Source organism: Hyaena hyaena, unplaced genomic scaffold (genome assembly GCF_003009895.1).
Source record: "Hyaena hyaena isolate Hyena2069 unplaced genomic scaffold, ASM300989v1 scaffold_611, whole genome shotgun sequence".
NCBI classification, from domain to species: Eukaryota; Metazoa; Chordata; class Mammalia; order Carnivora; family Hyaenidae; genus Hyaena; species Hyaena hyaena.
The window spans coordinates 744,959-763,887 of record NW_024081242.1 but is presented as its reverse complement, the minus strand read 5'-3'; the positions used below and the strand labels follow the sequence as shown (position 1 = coordinate 763,887).

Genomic DNA, 18,929 nt, shown 5'->3' with positions numbered 1-18,929 from the left:
GAAAAGATGTATTTAGTGTATGTCTTTGTGAGAAGGGTTTTCTTTTATTTATTTATTTTTTTTTAATTTTTTTTAAGGTTTTTATTTATTTCTAGGAGAGAGAGAGAGAGACAGCGTGAGCAGGGGAGGGTCAGAGAGAGAGGGAGTCACAGACTGAAACAGGCTCCAGGCTCTGAGCTGGCAGTCAGCACAGAGCCTGACGCGGGGCCCGAACCCACGAACCGCGAGATCATGACCTGAGCGAAAGTCGGACGCTCAACCGACTAAGCCACCCAGGCGCCCCAGAAGGGTTTTCTTTTAAACTGTGGGTCTTTTTTCTCTTTCCTCTTTTAGGCATTGACCAAGGACCCCCAGGATTACCCTGATAAAAAAAGCCTACCTCATGTACATGTTGCCCTCTGGATAAATTCTCAAGGAGGCAGAAAGGTGAAAGCTGGAGATACCGTGTCGTATGTCATCTGTCAGGTAAAATTGTAGTAACTGATAAGACTCCCAGACCCCTTAACCTGTAATAAACTGCATATCACCGTAGTGTCTTCGTGCTTTTCCAAACAATCGCTGCCATAAAGAAATGGGTTGGTCTGGTTGGTTTTATAATGTTTGAATTCTTAGTCAGAGGTGACGTATGTTATTAAAATTTTCCTAAAGCGTTTAAGACCAGTGTCCTGGCTCACTTGAAATTATCTTGGTGAGGCAGGTGCCTAACAGTGGATGCTGTTTCAGCCCAAAATTAACTTGAGTGAGAATGTGTATAAGTTTGGTCACATGTCCAACAGGAGTCTGGTTATCATTCCTTTTGCCACAGTTTCCTTTAGGAATACTGTCAGGGTAAGAGAGTGGATGCGGGTTTCCCTAGCCTATGTTCGAATACTTACTTGAAAAAAGTATGGAGTGCTTCATAATATGGAGAAAGGTGACAGATCCTAAAAACACCTTAGGAAGAAAACACAAATTATCTAACCAGTTTGGGGTTTTTTTCTTTATTTTGAGTGGCAGTGGCCTAGAACCCACCTCCTTGCCTTGTCCCTCTTCCATGAGATACCTCTGAGGAACCTCTGACCCCTCTGGAACACAAGTTGAAACCACTAACCAGTTTCTTTGGGGAATAGCGTGTCTTTAACAGTTAGGGATGGGGAAGGATGGTAGGACGGAGAGCAAGTTCCTTTTTTGAAAGCACTTAGCTCCAGTTGGAGCAAAGGAGACATCTCATCTCTTTCTCCTATTAAAAAATAAAAAAGAGTCACAGCCTCTATCCAAATGCTGTAAAGGTAACTGTGGTCTGGTATACATACCAAAAGGCATAATTCATCTGTGTAAGACTTTTTAAAATTAATTAATTATTGCATTTTGTTATTACAGTAAAAAAATGAGATAAGCCTTGAACTTCATTGCATTATGATTGATCTTTGTCAAACTATAGTCATTGTGTTTTTAAATCATAGAGTCTTTTCAGAATTTAAAAATTAGCTGCTAATATCTGCTCGGTATTGCAGATGACGTACATAACAAATGATTTAAGTACATGGACAGGAATCAGCACTTGACTCTATCTCCCTCCTAGGGTTACCCTTGATTAAGAACTGTTAGAGAAAGCCAATTCCTGCAGGAAAATATTTCCATAAATGTCTGACTCGCTCAAGCCCTTAATGTGCTTTGCATATTGCCTCTGACAAGTCTCATCTCAAAAAAACAATTTTCATATTATGCAAATAAAGATTTTGGTAAATAGGCTAGTTTTTTTTTCACTTTATGACCTCACATACATGAAAAAGCTCTTAGATTATTAGTGACAGGAATAGATGGCAATACAGCTTTGAAAATTATATAGGTTCTGTGAAATGACATCTAATAATGAAATCCAGCCACAATTATGTTTTGGCTAAACCTGGAATGGAGATGTGTGGTAGTGTGATCGATGTATTTAGAAGTCAAGGTTATGTTCCTTGATATCTAGATATTAGGTCTTAGGATTTCTTTTTCTGGGATTTTACTGAGCTATAAAAGTTCAAAAATGCTGAGGCTGATAAAGGACAATACATCCATTTTGATGTATTGTCAATATTTCCCCTATCCACTGATGTTGGGCCTTAACAACTTACTTGTTTTTTTGTTTTTTGTTTTTTTTTACAAATAGTTTATTGTCAAATTAGTTTCCACATAACAGTGCTCATCCCCACAAGTGTCCTCCTCCATGCCCATCCCCCCCTCCCCCCCACATCCATCAGTCCTCAGTTTTTGTCAGCATTCAAGAGTCTCTCATGGTTTGCCTCTCTCCCTTTCCCCCACCATTTCCCCCCTTCTTCTCCCCCTTGTTCCTCCGTCAAGTTCCTCCTAATCCTCCTATACGTGCAAACATATGATATTTGTCCTTCTCTGCCTGACTTATTTCACTCAGCATAACACCCTCAAGTTCCATCCATGTTGCTACACGTGGCCAGATTTCATTGTTTCTCATTGCCATGTAGTATTCCATGGTATAGATAAACCACATCTTCTTGATCCATTCATCTGTTGATGGACACTTAGGCTCTTTCCATGTTTTAGCTATTGTGGAGAGTGCTGCTATGAACATTGGGGTTCATGTGCTCCTATGCATCTGCATTTCTATATCCCTTGGGTAAATTCCTAGTAGTGCTATTGCTGGGTCATAGGGGAGTTCTATTGTTAGTTTCCTTAGGAACCTCCACACTGTTTTCCAGAGGGGCTGTACCATTAACTTACTTGTTAAAACTACATTTCATGTTTCTTTTTATGTATTCTTCTCATTGTATCCCAAGAAAAGCTGTATGACTTCGATTTGCCTCCATCCCCTAACAGTGGGATAGGCCCACTTTGAGTATGTTTGCCAGCCAGAGCTGCCTACCTTTGTGCTTTTAAGGACTTGAATTATTCTTTTTCCAAACACAACCATATATTTAGAATCTCTTGTTGATATTTTGAAGAGTACTTTACTACTCTAAGCAAAGGTGCCCTCCACAAATAGTCTGTCTCCTAGACAAGTTGTTTTACTTAAAATTTCTAATTAAAATTAGACTATAATACTCTACTGATAATTTACTCATACTATAAATTCAGTTGAGTTCAGAGAGTAATGTTTTTGGTGTCTGATTTATATTGTAGTTTATCGACTTGTAAAACTTACGAGAATTACTTACTGGGTTCTTAAATCAGCTTCCACTTAATGGTTAAGTTTTAAATCCTTAATTATTTAACTTTCTTTAGACATAATTTCCATAAGGCATGCCTTTAACATAATTGTTTTAAGGGTCCCACTTGTCACCCACTGAAATAACTTTTTTCCATGAGTTTCCTACTAAAGATGACCATAGTTTTGAATGAATTGACTGCACCTGGTTGTCTCTGTTGAAGTATGTACTTTGTGAACTTCATGAATTACTACATAGGCACTTCATGCAAGACCAACTTTGCTTCTTACTCTCTTTTTCAAGTGTATGTTGTGTTTTACTGCATATACCATGGAATCTGCTAGATTTGAATTAGGCCTGTGAGGGATATTCTTAAGTTGTAGCCTGAATGTTTTTCCAATACAGCATAGCAAAACCGGTTTTACCAATTCTTTTGAATATAGTCATGTTTGGGCTCAGATTTTTTAAATACAACAAGAACTATGTTTGGGGTGGGGCAACTGAATGGCTCGGTCAGTTTAGCATTCGACTCTTGTTCTCAGCTCAATTCTTGATCTTAGGGTTGTGAGTTGAAACCCCGCATTGAGCTTCATGCTAGGCATGGAGCCAATTCAGAAAAGAAAAAAAAAAGAAATGTATTTGGGTCAGTGTTAAAACTGGTCTTTTTTTGTGTGGTTGTTTAAAATAAAAACGTTCTTGAGGATATACTTAGAAATTTTCAAGTATTTTTAAAATACTTGCTTTTTAAAAAACTTGCCTTACTTTGAGAATATCTTCTAATGATATATTAGAAAGAAACTCGTGTGCCTTAAAAAGAAAAAAAATTGCCTCTACAATTTGATTTTTATTTATCATTAAAAAGTAGTTAACTCAACATTGCTATAATCTTAAGGACAAACTAATTTTTTTGTAAGTTCATTTATTTATTTTGAGAGAGAAAGAGAGAGCGCCAGCAGGGGAGGGGCAGAGAGAGAGGGAGAGAGAGAATCCCAAGCAGACTGTGTGCTGTCAGCACAGAGCCCAACGCACGACTAAGTCTCACAAACTGCAAGATCATGACCTGAGCCAAAACCAGGAGCTGGATGCTTAACCAATTGAGCCACCCAGACACCCCAAGGACAGACAAGTTTTTTAAAAAATACAGTACTACATATCAATCAAGTTTCATGTGTGTGTTAATAAAGTCAGTCTGAATACAGTTGTGGTGCATAGAGACGTGCTGCCCAGGGATTTTTTTTTAATGTTTTATTTATTTCTGAGAGAGAGAGAGACAGCATGAGCAGGGGAGGGGCAGAGAGAGAGGGAGTCACAGACTGAAACAGGCTCCAGGCTCTGAGCTGGCAGTCAGCACAGAGCCCGACGCGGGGCTCGAACCCACGAACCGCGAGATCATGACCTAAGCGAAAGTCGGACGCTTAACTAACTAAGCCACCCAGGCGCCCCGCCCAGGGATTTTTCATACTCTTTTTGTCATTGACCGTCATCTTACTCCCCTCTAATGATTCAGACTTCTCAGAGGGCAGCAATTAAAGTTGGTGAATTCTGCCTAATTTCTTGTACCATGTTGTGAACTCCTGAAAAATAACTATTTGGCAAGTCTTTCAGTCCAAGGTTTGTTTTCTTTCTAGGTGTTTCATTATATCCTAGACCAGGTAGAACCTAGTTGATAAATATCTCAGTTTGTTTCCCTCAGGAGCCTTGCCAGAGCCTTGCCAGAAAAGGAGGCCTCTGCCTCTAGTTTCGTGAAGACAGTGGTGGGCAAGTAGCCTCTGCTTTGGGTTGGGCCCTGAGAAGGGGCTGATTATCTATTTGGCAGAACAGCCAAGCACTATGAATAGTTAAAATTGACTAGTCTGATGAGACACCTGGGTGGCTCAGTCCTTAGTCGGTTAAGCAGCTGACTTTGGCTAAGGTCATGATCTCAAGGTGTGTGAGTTTGAGCCCTGTACTGGGCTCTTGTGCTGATAGCTCAGCGCCTGGAGCCTGCTTCAGATCCTGTGTCTCCTCTCTGTCTACCCCTCCCCTGCTCACAATCTGTTGCTCTCGAAAATAAATAAACAATGGGATGCCTGGGTGGCTCAGTCGGTTAAGCATCTGACTCCGACTCAGGGCACGATCACACGGTTCGTGGGTTCGAGCCCCGCATCGGGCTCTGTGCTAACAGCTAGCTCAGAGCCTGGAGCCTGCTTCAGATTCTGTGTCTCTCTCTCTCTCAGAAATAAATAAAACATTTTAAAAAATTAAAAAAATAAATATTAAAATTTTTTTTAAAAAAATTAACCTGAATGTTAAATTCTATTGTTGTCGACCGTAGGAGTGGAGTGAGTTGTCAGATGTCGATCCAGTAGGTTCACAGATGTTGGTGACCTCACCCACAGGGCTGTGAATCAATTATATAGAATTATACAACTTTTTATAAAGAGGAAGCCTTTGAGGGGCACCTGGATGGCTCAGGTGATTAAGAGTCCGACTTCTGCTCAGGGGATGATCTCACAGTTCACGGGTCGAGCCCTGCACAGGCTCTCTGCTCTCCACACAGAGCCTCCTTCAGATCCTCTGTCTCCCTCTCTCTCTGCCCCTCCCCCGCTCATGGTCTTTCTCTCTCCCAAAAATACATAAACATTCTTTTAAAAATGAGAGAGAAAGCCTTTGAAAGATACTTTCTGACTCATTTTTCTTTCCTTGAGGAGAGCCATGTAAACAGTGCAAAATGGCATGCGCCTCATTCCAGTGGCCAGAGATTTTGCTTCTAAAGCGTTGCCATTCCACCAAGATAGCTTGTTAATTTTGTTCCAGTTTTATATATGACTTACTACTCTGTGGGTTTCTTACTCCTTTTCTACTTGCTCGTTTGTTTCTTGCTACATATAGCTCTCAAAGAAAATATTATCCCTGGGGGGCCTTTCACATGACATTATGACTAGAATTCTTGCATGAAGGGATTGTATTAACAGAGTAAAAGGACTACACATGTCTTTTCTCGTCACTCCTAAAAGGCCTTTCTGGCTAGACTGATAGTCAGCAAGTCTTCTCAGTGTCCTTCTGTGATATGGCAGGTGGAATTATTTAATCTAGTCATGCCATCTTGTTGGTTTCATGTTTCAACAAAAAATAGAACACAACACATGCTGGATTTACATTCTTGGACACTGGGGGACATGTTTTCCTTGATCTTCCTACTTGTAGATACATATGAAATGTTCACGAATAGGTCAAAAGGACTTCTTGGTGTTTGGAATTTGTAAAATTTGAATTGTTGTCCCTCTTTGCGGCCAGGCAAGTAGGTATGATTGAATTTCTTAACAACTACCTGTACTGTGTTCTTTTGTAGGATGGGTCCAACCTCAGTGCGAGTCAGAGGGCCTATGCCCCTGAACAGCTACAGAAACAGGACAGTTTAACCATTGACACCCAGTACTACCTGGCTCAGCAGATCCACCCAGTCGTGGCTCGGATCTGTGAGCCAATAGACGGAATTGATGCTGTCCTCATTGCAACGTGGTTAGGTAAGTGTTCCCAGCTCACTGAACCTCTTACCCGGCTGGGTATACGAGCAGCCGCAGTCCTCCTTCAACTGTTGCAAGCCTTGTTGAATGGCACGGTATGTGTCGAGCACTTCTTTGGTTATAGTTGGGTATTTATGTTTGCGGTTGGTTGATTATTGTCTGTCTCCTTTCATAGACTGGGAAGCCCACATATTTGCTCCCTCTGTGGCCACATGGCCTGCTCCACAATAGGCCCTCGATCAGTAAATGCTGAGGGAAGAGAAGGGATGGAGAGAAGATTGAGGGCAGGTTACAGTGTCTCAGTTTATGTTGTTTTAGCTTTAATTGGTGAACTTCTATAAGTAAGAAGATTGATGGTATTGTGATGGGTGGTCTATCTCTAAATGTATTTTTGTATAAAGTGAGAGTACACAACTCACAACTTTTTTAAACAGTAAAAAGTTTAATTTTTAGTATTCATTTCCCTCTGAGTATCCTACTCTATTTTAATTCTGTGAAAACTAGACTTGCTGTTACCTTCCAGGAATGAGCCAATTCCTAATTTTTCATCATCCCAGGAGGTGCTGGTCAATCCTGAAAGCTCTGGGTTTTTTTGTTTTTGTTTGCTTTTTTTTTATATTTTCCTGTGTCACCAGACTGTCGTTCCCTCCTTAGAATGTATTTCGTTACTTGCTCTGACTTCATTTCTAGATGGCCAGCATGTAGAGAGTTACAGTACTTTAAGATGTCTGCTGTCTTTCCCATTGTATGCAAAGATGAGTATTTTTAGAATACTGCCTAATAAAGTTTTTAGATGACGCCTCGCGATCTGTAAGTGAAGTCCAGGTGCCACTGACATCTCAGTCTTTAACTCTGGCAGTTGTAGACTCTAACTTTGGAGCTCCAACCTTTATTTTTAGCCTTATTTCTTTTTTTTTTTTTTTTTTTTTTTTTTTTTTTACAAATAGTTTATTGTCAAATTAGTTTCTACATAACACTCAGTGCTCATCCCCAAAGTGCCCTCCTCCATGCCCATCCCCCCCTCCCCCCCACATCCATCAGTCCTCAGTTTTTGTCAGCATTCAAGAGTCTCTCATGGTTTGCCTCTCTCCCTTTCCCCCACCATTTCCGCCCTTCTTCTCCCCCTTGTTCCTCCGTCAAGTTCCTCCTAATCCTCCTATACGTGCAAACATATGGTATTTGTCCTTCTCTGCCTGACTTATTTCGCTCAGCATAACACCCTCAAGGTCCATCCATGTTGCTACACATGGCCAGATTTCATTGTTTCTCACTGCCATGTAGTATTCCATGGTATAGATAAACCACATCTTCTTGATCCATTCATCTGTTGATGGACACTTAGGCTCTTTCCATGTTTTAGCTATTGTGGAGAGTGCTATTTTTAGCCTTATTTCTTAATTGGTATACTTAGGGTCCCCTGGTGTGGCACTGCTCATTCTGTCCCTTCTTCATGGAAAATTTTCCCCCTCTTCTCATTGAAATGTGTGACTTAAGACACGGGCGTTGACATCATAGAGACTTGGGTCTCCATGTTGGTTCTGCAATTCCCAAGGTCTGTGACTTTCTCAAGCCTCTAAACCTTTCTTGGTTCCTGGAATCATAAGGCAGAGTTGCTCTGAGGAGCAATAGGTTGTTGCATGGGCGATGCTCCGCACAGGCCTAGAGCAGAGAGGGTGCTGTTAGTAGCCGCATCCTGCTCTCCTGCCAGGTGTCGGCGTAAATGTGGCCACGCTCGTCCAGTCTGGAAGATTTATACGGAGTTCGCGCTCACTGTGCACGTGCAGCCTGGGGTTGGACAGGTGGATGAGGAGGTCACATGTGTGCCATCCTGCCCCTACCGAGTACTTGCCCGAGCTTCTGCCTGCCAACCCTGCCTCCAGTCTTCCACCAGCGTCTGCTCGGGAAGTGGAAACTGATTTTCGACACTTGCCTAAGCAGAACATAATTAGGAAGATAAAATCTGCTACCCCAGTCATCATATAATGTGTTCTCAGAGTTGAGTTGTATTTGATGAGGTTTATAAATCCTCAGCTGGGAGGAGGGGGCGTTGAAGTGCACAATAGTTTTTAGCTCCCTCCTTCTTTCTCACCTCCACAGTGGGTGCTACTTTGTCGGATACCGTACTCAGTACTTTGTATATGCTATCTCATTAATCTTCGCAGCAGCCTCATGAGGGTAGGTTGTGTTCGCTCCATTTTACAGAGAAGGAAGCAGAGGCTCAGAGAGGTAACTAATGCAGTCTTGTCACATAGCTAGTTAGGGGGCTGGCTGTGTTTAGATTGAGGCCCAGCCCTCTGTGAACTCCACAGCTTGTGCTCTTAACCACTGCACCACCCTCTACTACCTGTTCTTAGCTTTGAGAGGCTATGACACAGGTCCTCAAGCAGGGGTTGACTGGTGTGGATGTGAAGGCACAGGAATTTCATCTTCTTCACGCTCCCTCCTTTCCCTACTGCACCCACCCCTGAACATATGCAGTAAAAACACCCGAGTGGAACCATTTTTTGAAAGAGTAGATCTCTCAGTTTTTCCATTTGTGCCTGTGCCACCTTGCCAAGAATCCAGTCTAGAGGTTAACTGCTACCCTTTCCTTCCCTGGTGTCAGATTTCCCAGTGGCCCGGCCCTGAGCAGGAGTAGATGGGACATGCTCCACCTCCTGAGTGACACGTGGTCAGCGCAGATCTTTGAGGGAAGGGTGGTGGAGCCTGCCTGGTGGGGACTCTGATACCCGCTTGCACATCTTAGCCCTGGTCCCAGAGGGGATCAGAGTGATGTTGTTGATTCTGGGGTCGTAATTCTAAGTTAAACAGCGGACAGATTTTAACTTGATTAAAGACAGACTTAATCCTAATCGCTGCTGCCCTCTGGTCACAGGCTGCCATATGAATCCAGTTTTTGCAAATTATTTTCTAGCTCGTAGCCTCGTGGATCCCGTCTTCCAAGGGTCCATGTTATTACTGACCAATCTCAGGGCGCACAGGGTGCCCTCCATACTTGGACACAGTTCCACCCAGCCCCCATCTCTCTTAGCCCATCCCCTCCCCCCCCAGCTCTTGGTGCCAGGTAGCCCCTCAGAGCTGCTGGGAGGATCTGTGTCTTCAGCTCTTAAGGAGTTGCTGCAACTCACTCTTTTTATCTTCTAATTCTTATCTTGTGCCGCTTGACAGCGGTTCTTCAGCCAAGGGCCTGTGAAGTTTGAAGTTGTCTTCACTGTGCCGTCCCCTCGTCCCCTGCTCGTTCTCTTGTCCCAGTGCAGCTTCTCTTGTCACTGGTGCTGTTCATGTCTCTGCCTGCATTAGTGAGAAACCCCCAGTCCTTTCTCTCTCCCTCTTTGCCCATAGGAGGTCCACATGTGTGAAGTACAGGACTGCAAATGCCGTTGACCATGAAGGTCTGTAGAAAACGTGGGAGCTCCTCAGGTGGCTCTGTGCTGGCAGCCTTTGCTCCCTGCCCTCTGCAGCAGCCACATTCTCATCTGCATCCTTTGTTCCTCTCCCCCCTCCCCGCCCCCAGGGAAAACCAGGATGGCTGTTGTTTTTCACTAGGGGGTTCGAGGCCCCTGTTAGCAGTTCTCACTTAGCCTGTGGTTTTAGAGCAGAGGAGAGGGGAGGAGGTGGGGAAGTGGTAGGAAAGTAACGGGAGTATAAGGGGATGTGTGGTTTCTAAGAGGTGTGAGCCGTAGGCATAAAATTACTGTAATTTGTTCTAAAATTCTAAATCTGTTTTCTTTATATGAAAAAAAAATACAGTTAGTGAACTGACACTGTTAAATAAGTTGAAGTGTACAAGCGTATACATAAAATACAGGCCCTCCAACTGCCTAATCACAGACATAAAATAATTCTCTTGCTTTTAATGTAGTTTTTATCTTTGATTAATGAAATGTATTACAGTGTTGAAACTTCAGTGAAGTTTGATACTTTGTCCTTTTAGTTAGTATAAAGAAATCAGGAATAATGGCATAATTTCATTTAGGAAAATTATTAAGTTCATGATTTTTTATTTTTTAAGACTCTTTTGTGGAGAGCAAGTATATTTTTCAACTACCTTTTTCTTTTTCTATTGCTTTTATACTGCTTTCCTTGAAATGAAAGGCAAGCATCAAGTGTTGGTTTTATCCTGTGGCTTCACTTTGGAAACGCTATGACTATTTGTCCCTGTCAAGATCCCTCCTGAAGTCCGTCTGGTGGCATGTTGCATGGCCAGGTGTTCTGTAGAGGAAGGCCATTTTAGTGAGGAGAGAGGATAGTCTATTAAATGAGTGAATGAATAAGTGGGTTGAATTGAAAGAGAATAATTTGTTCTCTCTAATAACTAATGGTCCTCATTATCCCACAGTAAAATATGTATCATTTTTCTGAAACCTATGCAAGATTATTGCTACTGGGCTTAAATAAAGCAAAATTTTACTCTTTTTCCATCTGTGAATAGAAAAAAAACATAGTCTTACTCTTCTTATACAATAGCCCTATGGGAAACATGGCCACGAAAACTTGGCACTCTTAGCTTTTGTTCTCCAAACTGTAGGTTTTTTTCTCTTGTTCCAGTAAAAGCTTTCTGTGGTCTGTAGAGGAAATATTCACAGTATGCTACAACATCCACATCGTCTTCTGTACCTAACAAAACAGGCCAGTGATAAGAATAGTCTAAAGTTCATCCTTGAACTTTATCTTTTAATGAATTTATATTTTATGCATAAAGTACTTAGAATTATGTAATATCTTTCCTCCAGTGAGCAATGATTTGTATAATAGCTGTCAAGTACATTTCATCATGGCCATTGATCAAATTGTAGGCATATGTCTTTGTCCTGAGAAACTACAGATATTTGAAGAACGTGAGAATTTAGAATTTAATCTCTGAAAGTAGTGTTTAAAACCACACAACACAGTTAACCCAGGGTGTTCCTGGATTCACTTGGACAGTAAAAATTCCCTTTTAAAAAATGGCCCCATATATCACCAGGATTACAGAAGGTAGTTTTTGTCAATAGATAGGGTCCTGTAACATCCAAGAAATAAGTGTACCAGCAGGCCAAGCAATGTCAGGGATGCCTTTGACAGGCCTACAAAAAGGGGAGGGGGGTGGATAAAGTATAGGTGGTTGGCAGTAGAATGATGTCACCAGCAGGTGCCTTGGGTATTACTTTGTTGATCTTAGACTCTTGCCTTTTTTCATGATTAAGCTCTTAGAAGAATGTACATATGTGACCGTCATTTGCAAATCTTAAATATTTCCTATACCATAATTAATAAACTTTAAAAAGTAAGATCACACCAAATGCAAAGTAGGTTATTATCTTGTCAACGGATAAGAACCACCTCTTCCAGGATGGCGCGCCATTCCATCACATCAAATGGATCATGCTCCTAGCCTACTTTTGCATTCATTGAATACATTAATGTTGAAGACTGCTGGGCTCAGCATCATAATGGGCACTGTGAGGGATGTGAAGATGAGTAAGCCCTGGCTGCTTTACTCACATTATAGCCCAGGCCACTTAGTCTCTTTCTCCATGGCGGAGAAGTCTAGTGGACAGCACAGTACCTGTCACAAGAGAGGTAAAATAAAGGATTATAGGCATTCATGGGAGGTGGAGACCACTTGTAGCTTGAGCCACCAGGGAAGAGTTTATGAAGGTGTCGGCATTTGGCGTTATGGGAGAGGCCAGTGTGGACTCGAGATTGGTTGCCTATTGCCACTTCTCATTAGTTCTTTCAGCCCATTGCTGAATGGCAATGGCCCTGACCTGCACGGTAGTGACCCTTGCCATCTCAGACATTCCACATGGCATATGATGGCCCACAGTGACACTGCTCACCTAAGTCAAAGATACCTTGGAACTTGGAGTCAAACTCTGAGGCATGTTTAGAATAATTGCTGAGACTAGTATTCTTCTGGCTTTGTGACACTTGGAGTTTCCAGAGAAAAATGGGAATTTCTCTAAGTCAATTTTTAAAATTTTTAAAAATGTTTGTTTATTTTAGAGAGAGAGAGAGAGCATGAATATGAGTGGGGGAGGGACGGAGAGAGAGAGAGAGATACACACACAGAATCCAAAGCAGGCTGCAGGCTCTGAGCCATCAGCACAGAGCCCAGCGTGGGGCTCCAACTGATAGACCATGAGATCATGACCTGAGTTGAAGTCAGATGTCCAACCAACTGAGCCACCCAGGTGTCCCTAAGTTAGGTCATTTTAAAAAAATTGTTAACTTTATTGAGGAGTAATTGACACATATAACTAACTGTATTCAAAATGTATGAAGTGATGATTTTATATACATATACATTGTAGGTTGATTACTAAGATCACGAGAATTAATATATCCATCACCTCACATAGTTTCCGTATTTAACTTTTTGTGTGGTGAGAACACTTAAGATGTATATATTCTCAGCAGCTTTCATCTATATAGTGCAGTATTATAATTACAGATTAAGTTTTTTTAAAACATACATCATTTTAAAAAAATTTTAGTGTTTATTTTTTGAGAGAGAACTGGTGAGCAGGGTAGGGGCAGAGATGGGGGAGACACAGAATCCGAAGCAGGCTCCAGGCTCTGAGCTGTCAGCACAGAGCCCAATGTGGGGCTCGAACCCACAAACCACGAGATCATGACGTGAGTTGAAGTCAGATGCTTAACTGACTGAGCCACCCAGGCACCCCAAAAAGAATGCATCATTTTAAAATGACACTTACTAATACTGTGTAGCCTACAGAAAAATGACTAAGATGTGATAAATGAGAACAGTTCAATGAGAGCATTGAACTTTATTAAAACTATATTATATATACATATATGAATAAGGGAGGAAAGGGTGAAAGTGGTAACATAGTTTCCTTCTAGAAAAAGTAATAATCTTATTAAAAATAAGACAGTTTTTACAGAATCAGAAAGAAAAAATGGTTAAATAATTCCCAGCTTCTGAAAAGGTGGGCCTAGGGACCTCCGGCCTGCCTGTCCCCCCCCGCCCCCCCATCCCCGGCCCATATTTACCAGCGTAGCCAGCAGACCAGGCCCTTGTTGTAGGAGCAGCAATCCTTGGTGTAAGTCTCTTATTTTGTGCTATTTTATTTTCCAAATATTTTTCAGCATACACTTACATACACCTTTTCTCAGGCTTAAAAATAGGAAAGAAAATACAAATACTTCTAGAGTTTTTTCCAGCCCAGAAGTACACATCTCATTAAGTTAAAATCCACATTTAGACCTGTCATCAGGGTCCTTAAAACAGTTGAGTGAGGTCATGAGGGTGCTGCACGTTAGGATATTTTTTCCAGTCAAGATTTTGGGGGTTATCTTTGCAGGGCGTTAAAAATCTTGTAGGTTTATTTGACCCAAAGGTTTGGATGTTACTTTTTAAAAAATACTCAGAAGTTTTCCATTTGTCTTACTGAGAGGTTTATTGTTACTATGAAAGGCAGTTTCAGGTGTGCCAGTTGCAGTTGTTGATCTTGAAATTGGATCTATAGAATTCTTAAAATGTTTTATTATGGAAAATTCTAAACGTGTTCAGTAGTAGAGAGAATGGCGTAAGATTCCCCCAGGTGCTCATGACGGAGCTTTAGCTATCTGCCACTGTGGACAATCTTGTTCCTCTTTTCCACCTGTTCCGATTATTTTGAGGTGAATTCTAGACCTCATATAATTTTACCTATAAATACTGCATTTTACATTTCTAAAAGGTAAGTGTTCCCCTTTTCACCGTAACTACAATATTATCATCACTAGTAAAAAAAAAAAAACAAACAAACCAAAAACCCACAATTGCTTCATTCCATCAAATATCCAGTAAGTGTTTGTATTCCCTCTTTGTATTAAGGATATACTTCTTTTAAAAACTTCCTTGTTTGCAGGGTGCCTGGGTGGCTCAGTTGATTGAGCGTCTAACTCTTGATTTTGGCTCAGGTCATGATCTCACTGTTCCTGGGGTTGAGCTCTGCATTGGGCTCTTCTAACAGTGCAGAGCCCACTTGAGGTCTCGTTTTCTCCCTCCGCCCTTCTTCCCTGCTCTCGTGCTCTCTGTCTCTCTCTTAAAAATAAATAAACTTTAAAAAAGATAAAAACCTCCTCGTTTGAATTGGAATGTAGTCCGGTCCATGTGGCAGTTAATCTCCTCTTTTTTTTTTTTTTTTTCTTTCTTCATCTGTCCAGTTTACTTATTAAGAAACTGGGAGTTTTTGTCCTATAGAATTTTCCTTATTCTGGAGTTTGCCTATTGCATCCTACTGGTATCTTTTAACATGTTCTTCTATCACCTGTATTTCCTGTCAAGTGGTAGGTAGAGCTAAAGACTTGGTCATATTTCAGTTCTGTTTCTTTCTGTTTTTGCTATACTGCGTCCTAGGTGATGGTGTGTATATGTTTGAGGAGATTAGAATCTAACACGTTTGTACACAGACTCACAGGTATATCATAAATATTTAGTACTCATTTTCTCACCCTTTTCAACCTGGATTTTCTGGTAGTATAATGTACATTCAGAAAAGCATGCAAAACCTTAACTGAACAGCTTGGTAAACTTTTACAAAGTAAGCACATACCAGCATAGTCGACCTAGAGCTCAAAAACCTTTTACCACATCCCCATAAGAAGTCCCCTCATGGCATTTCCTAGAAACTATCCTCTACTTCCCCAGAAAATTACTATCCTGATTCCTGACATCGTAGGTGAAGTTTTCTTGATTTTTTTTGGCCGTGACATAAATTGTGTCTTCTTAGTGTCTGGCTACTTTTCCTCAATATTCTGTTTGTTTGATTTGTCCATGTGGTTGTATTTCATTCCTGTGTAGCATTTTGCTGTGTGAATATTCCACACTTGATGACTCTCTGGTACAGGTGCACCTGTGGCTTGTTTCCACAGCTGGGCAATTGTGAATAGTGCTGTAGTGAGCATTCTTGCACTTGTCTTCTCTCGAACAATTGCATGTGTTTCTGTTTTGTATATACTTAGGAGAATTGCTAGGTTATGGGAGGCATCATATATGTTCACCTTTAGTAGGTACTACTGATTTTCCAAAGTGGTTCAACTAATGTACACTCCTTGCTCTCAGTGTATAAGTGCCCCACATTCTTATCAACACTTGGTGTTTTTTGTCCTTTCCATTTAATGTGGTGGTATGACATCGTGATTTGAATTTGCATTTCTTTGATGACAAATGAAGTTGAGCAGTTGTTTATATTCTTATCGGCCATTTGAGTATCTCCTTTCATGGGGTGCCTGTTGAGGTCTTTGTATACTTTTCTATTGGGTTGTCTTTTTCTTACTGACGTCCAGGCATTCCTTATATATTCTAAATGTGAGTCCTTTAGAAATATATGTCACAAACATCTTCTGTTTAGCATGGTTTCTTTCAAGTATAATTTACATACAGTGAAATGCTACTCTCTTAAGAGTCTCATATATTCTGTTGATCAAGACAGAACTTTTCCATCACCCAGAACGTTGCCTTGTTTTCCTTCCCAGTCACCATCCCTTCTCACAAAAGAAACCACTCATCTGATTTGGCTTACCCTAGGTTAGTTTTGCCTATTTGAGAATTTTATATAAATGATATATCTCCCCCAGTGTATACTTAGAGTAATTTCACTTAGAGTAGTTTTGAGATTCACCCATCTTGTGTTTTGCAGCACTTATTCTTTTTCACTGCTGAGTAGTATTCCATGGTAGATTACACAAGTTTATTTTTCCTTCTCCTGTTGGTGGACATCTTGATTGTTTTGTTTCTGGTTATTTTTAATAAAGCTGCTATGAAATTTCTTGCATAAGGCTTTTTATGATTGTATCATTTACCTTTTAAAAATTCATTAAGTATTTTTTTTCCATCATACTAAATACTCAATTTGTGTATTGTTCTCTAAGAGGTCCAGGTACATGAACGCTTGGATCTGTGCAAAACTTAAATGATTTATTTCCTAAAAGAAATTTTTAGGAAACAGTTTTACTGCAGAATTCTATTATTAGCCGCTTAAATAATTATTACAAACAATAGCTTAGGCATATCAGTTTCTCTCTTTACTCATTTGGAGTTTTATTCATAAGGATTTTTCACTCTTCCCCACTTGTATGGACCTATATAATTGGCTTTACCATAGTTATTTGCATTTGCACTAATAGAGACCTTGTCTTTGGGAGGAAGAAAATTGTTTGGTCCAATGCATCAGCCTCTCAACTGAACGCCTTAAATTCAGAACAGTTAAAATACTCCTTGGAAATGGGGGCAGGTGAACCTTCTTAAAAGTAGGTATAGCTTAGTGTTTAGAAAGTACAATGGTAGAGAAATTAATTTTGTGCTACATGTCACGTTGGAGGTGTGTGTGCTAAGAATATGGTGATCTTAATTAAAAAACAGCACTGCTGAACTCATCCACCCCAGTGTCTGTGATGTTACTTTCTATAAATACTTTTTGAAACATGAGAGCTTTTTAATCTTGTTGCCAAAATAATGTGAGATCCTATAAATTGTCTGATTATAAATGACAGTATTTTAATTTCATTTCACTTTCCCTTTGGTCCTCCCCATCCCGCCCCCCCTAGCCCAAGAAAAGTAGTGTGACTGTATCACTACCAGTCATGGGATTGCCTGAAAGCACACATCATTTCTGCTGCTTTTGGGGGGAACCACGACTGTTCTTCCCCAGATAACTCATCTGAGATCCAAGTAGGCTCTTTTTTCCTTTACTCTGTACCGGACCAGATGTTCGAGGTTACCTGTGAGAAGCTGGGCCAATCAAGTTGGAAGTTCCTTTTCTCAAATAGAGCATGAGGTTTGTTTCTTTAAGCCCCTTGTTCAGTGAAAGCTTTCAGTAGAGAAGATGAGGAATTTGGAAATCAGTGTTGCATCTCTTCCTCAAAGACAAATATGATTACTTACCGTATGGTGAGCAATTTAATATTGATTACACCGTGTATATGACACCTTTGATCAGAAAGGTTTTGCTTTAATGTCCTTTCTGACAAAAGTGTTTCACTTTAGAGGGACCATAATTACAAATGCAGTTCCCTGTAGCGGCTCTATTTTGCACATTTAAAAGTTCAGAATCTACCTCTAGGTGGCAGCACCAGATACTTTTTTTCCTGTGTCATGCCAGCCTTAATGATGTTATGGTATAAGCATTAAAACTTTTAAGTATCCTGAAACTTTGAAATTAGCTGCTTGTTGACAATTCTGTGAGGATTTGGAAAAATTAATCCATATATTGAATAAGTTTGGGGCTTGTTGAAGCCTAGATTTTGACCTTTAAAAGAAAGAGTCTAGCAGCAGTGATCCTTATTTTTTTAACATGACATTACATATTTTCATGATAAGATTTAATTTAACCATCTGCAGTTTGCCTGTTGAACTTATAATTGTCCACTCAGGAAAATCACTTTTTTGTGACTTTTTTTATCTAAGTAATTTGTACATGTATCATTATATACCTACTACTTTAAGGTAATTAGAGAGTCCTCTCCTAAAATATATATAAAAATATGTTTTATATATTTTAAAATATAGCATCGATCTATGACCAAGAATGCTGTGATGAAGTCCCTTCACTTGAAAAAAAATTCAGTATGGGAATAAATCTGAAGTAATTAGCCATGCCAGTTGGCTTTGTTATTGCCATGGGCAGATAAGGGTTGTCTCTGGAATTGGACATTTAAAGTAGACATTTCAGGGCGCCTGGGTGGCTCAGTTGGTTGAGTGTCCCACTCTTGGTATCGGCTCAGGTCATGATCCCAGGTCGTGGGAGTGCGCCCCACATCGGGTTGCTTGCTGAGCGGGGAGCCTGCTTGAGATTCTCTCTCTTTCCCTCCACCCCTTTCCCCGTCTCACACATGCTCTCACTCTCTTTCTAAAATTAAGTTCAGTGAAATTAAATGAAGCCTTGGGAGACCTTTCCCTGCTTCCTTGCTGCAGGTTGGCTGTTTCTTTGCACGTGTGAGACTGTTGTTGTTTCGTTCCTTGATTTTTGGATCTCCAAAGAAGCTTGCTGCTGAGAAAACCTTTCTTTATTGTTTTTCCTTTTCCTTTCTTTTTAAATAGTATTGGTCTGAGAAACTGATACACGATGAGAGAAAAGGTAAAGTTCCTTTCTCATATTTGTTGATGAAGCAAGACAGTATGTGATTTGGATTTGGATTCACAACTAGAGTGTAAGGAATTTGCAACCGTTACCATTCATTTCAGAGAAGAAATGGCCTCATTCCCAGGTGTGGCCTTTCATTTTCTCTGCCCCTCCTTGTCTTTAAATGGCAAGATATATCTTCCCTCACTCTTCACTAACTTGCT

At 40.6% G+C, this 18,929-nt stretch overlaps 1 protein-coding gene across 1 annotated transcript in view; it reads left to right on the top strand.

Moving 5' to 3' along the window:
* Window positions 1-18,929, top strand: part of POLA1 (DNA polymerase alpha 1, catalytic subunit) — a 306,108-nt gene that overhangs the window by 132,698 nt on the left and 154,481 nt on the right. The window contains exons 31-32 of the mRNA XM_039257241.1: window positions 334-465; window positions 6,478-6,652. Coding sequence (XP_039113172.1) covers window positions 334-465; window positions 6,478-6,652 — 307 coding nt within the window. The remainder of the gene's footprint in view (window positions 1-333; window positions 466-6,477; window positions 6,653-18,929) is intronic.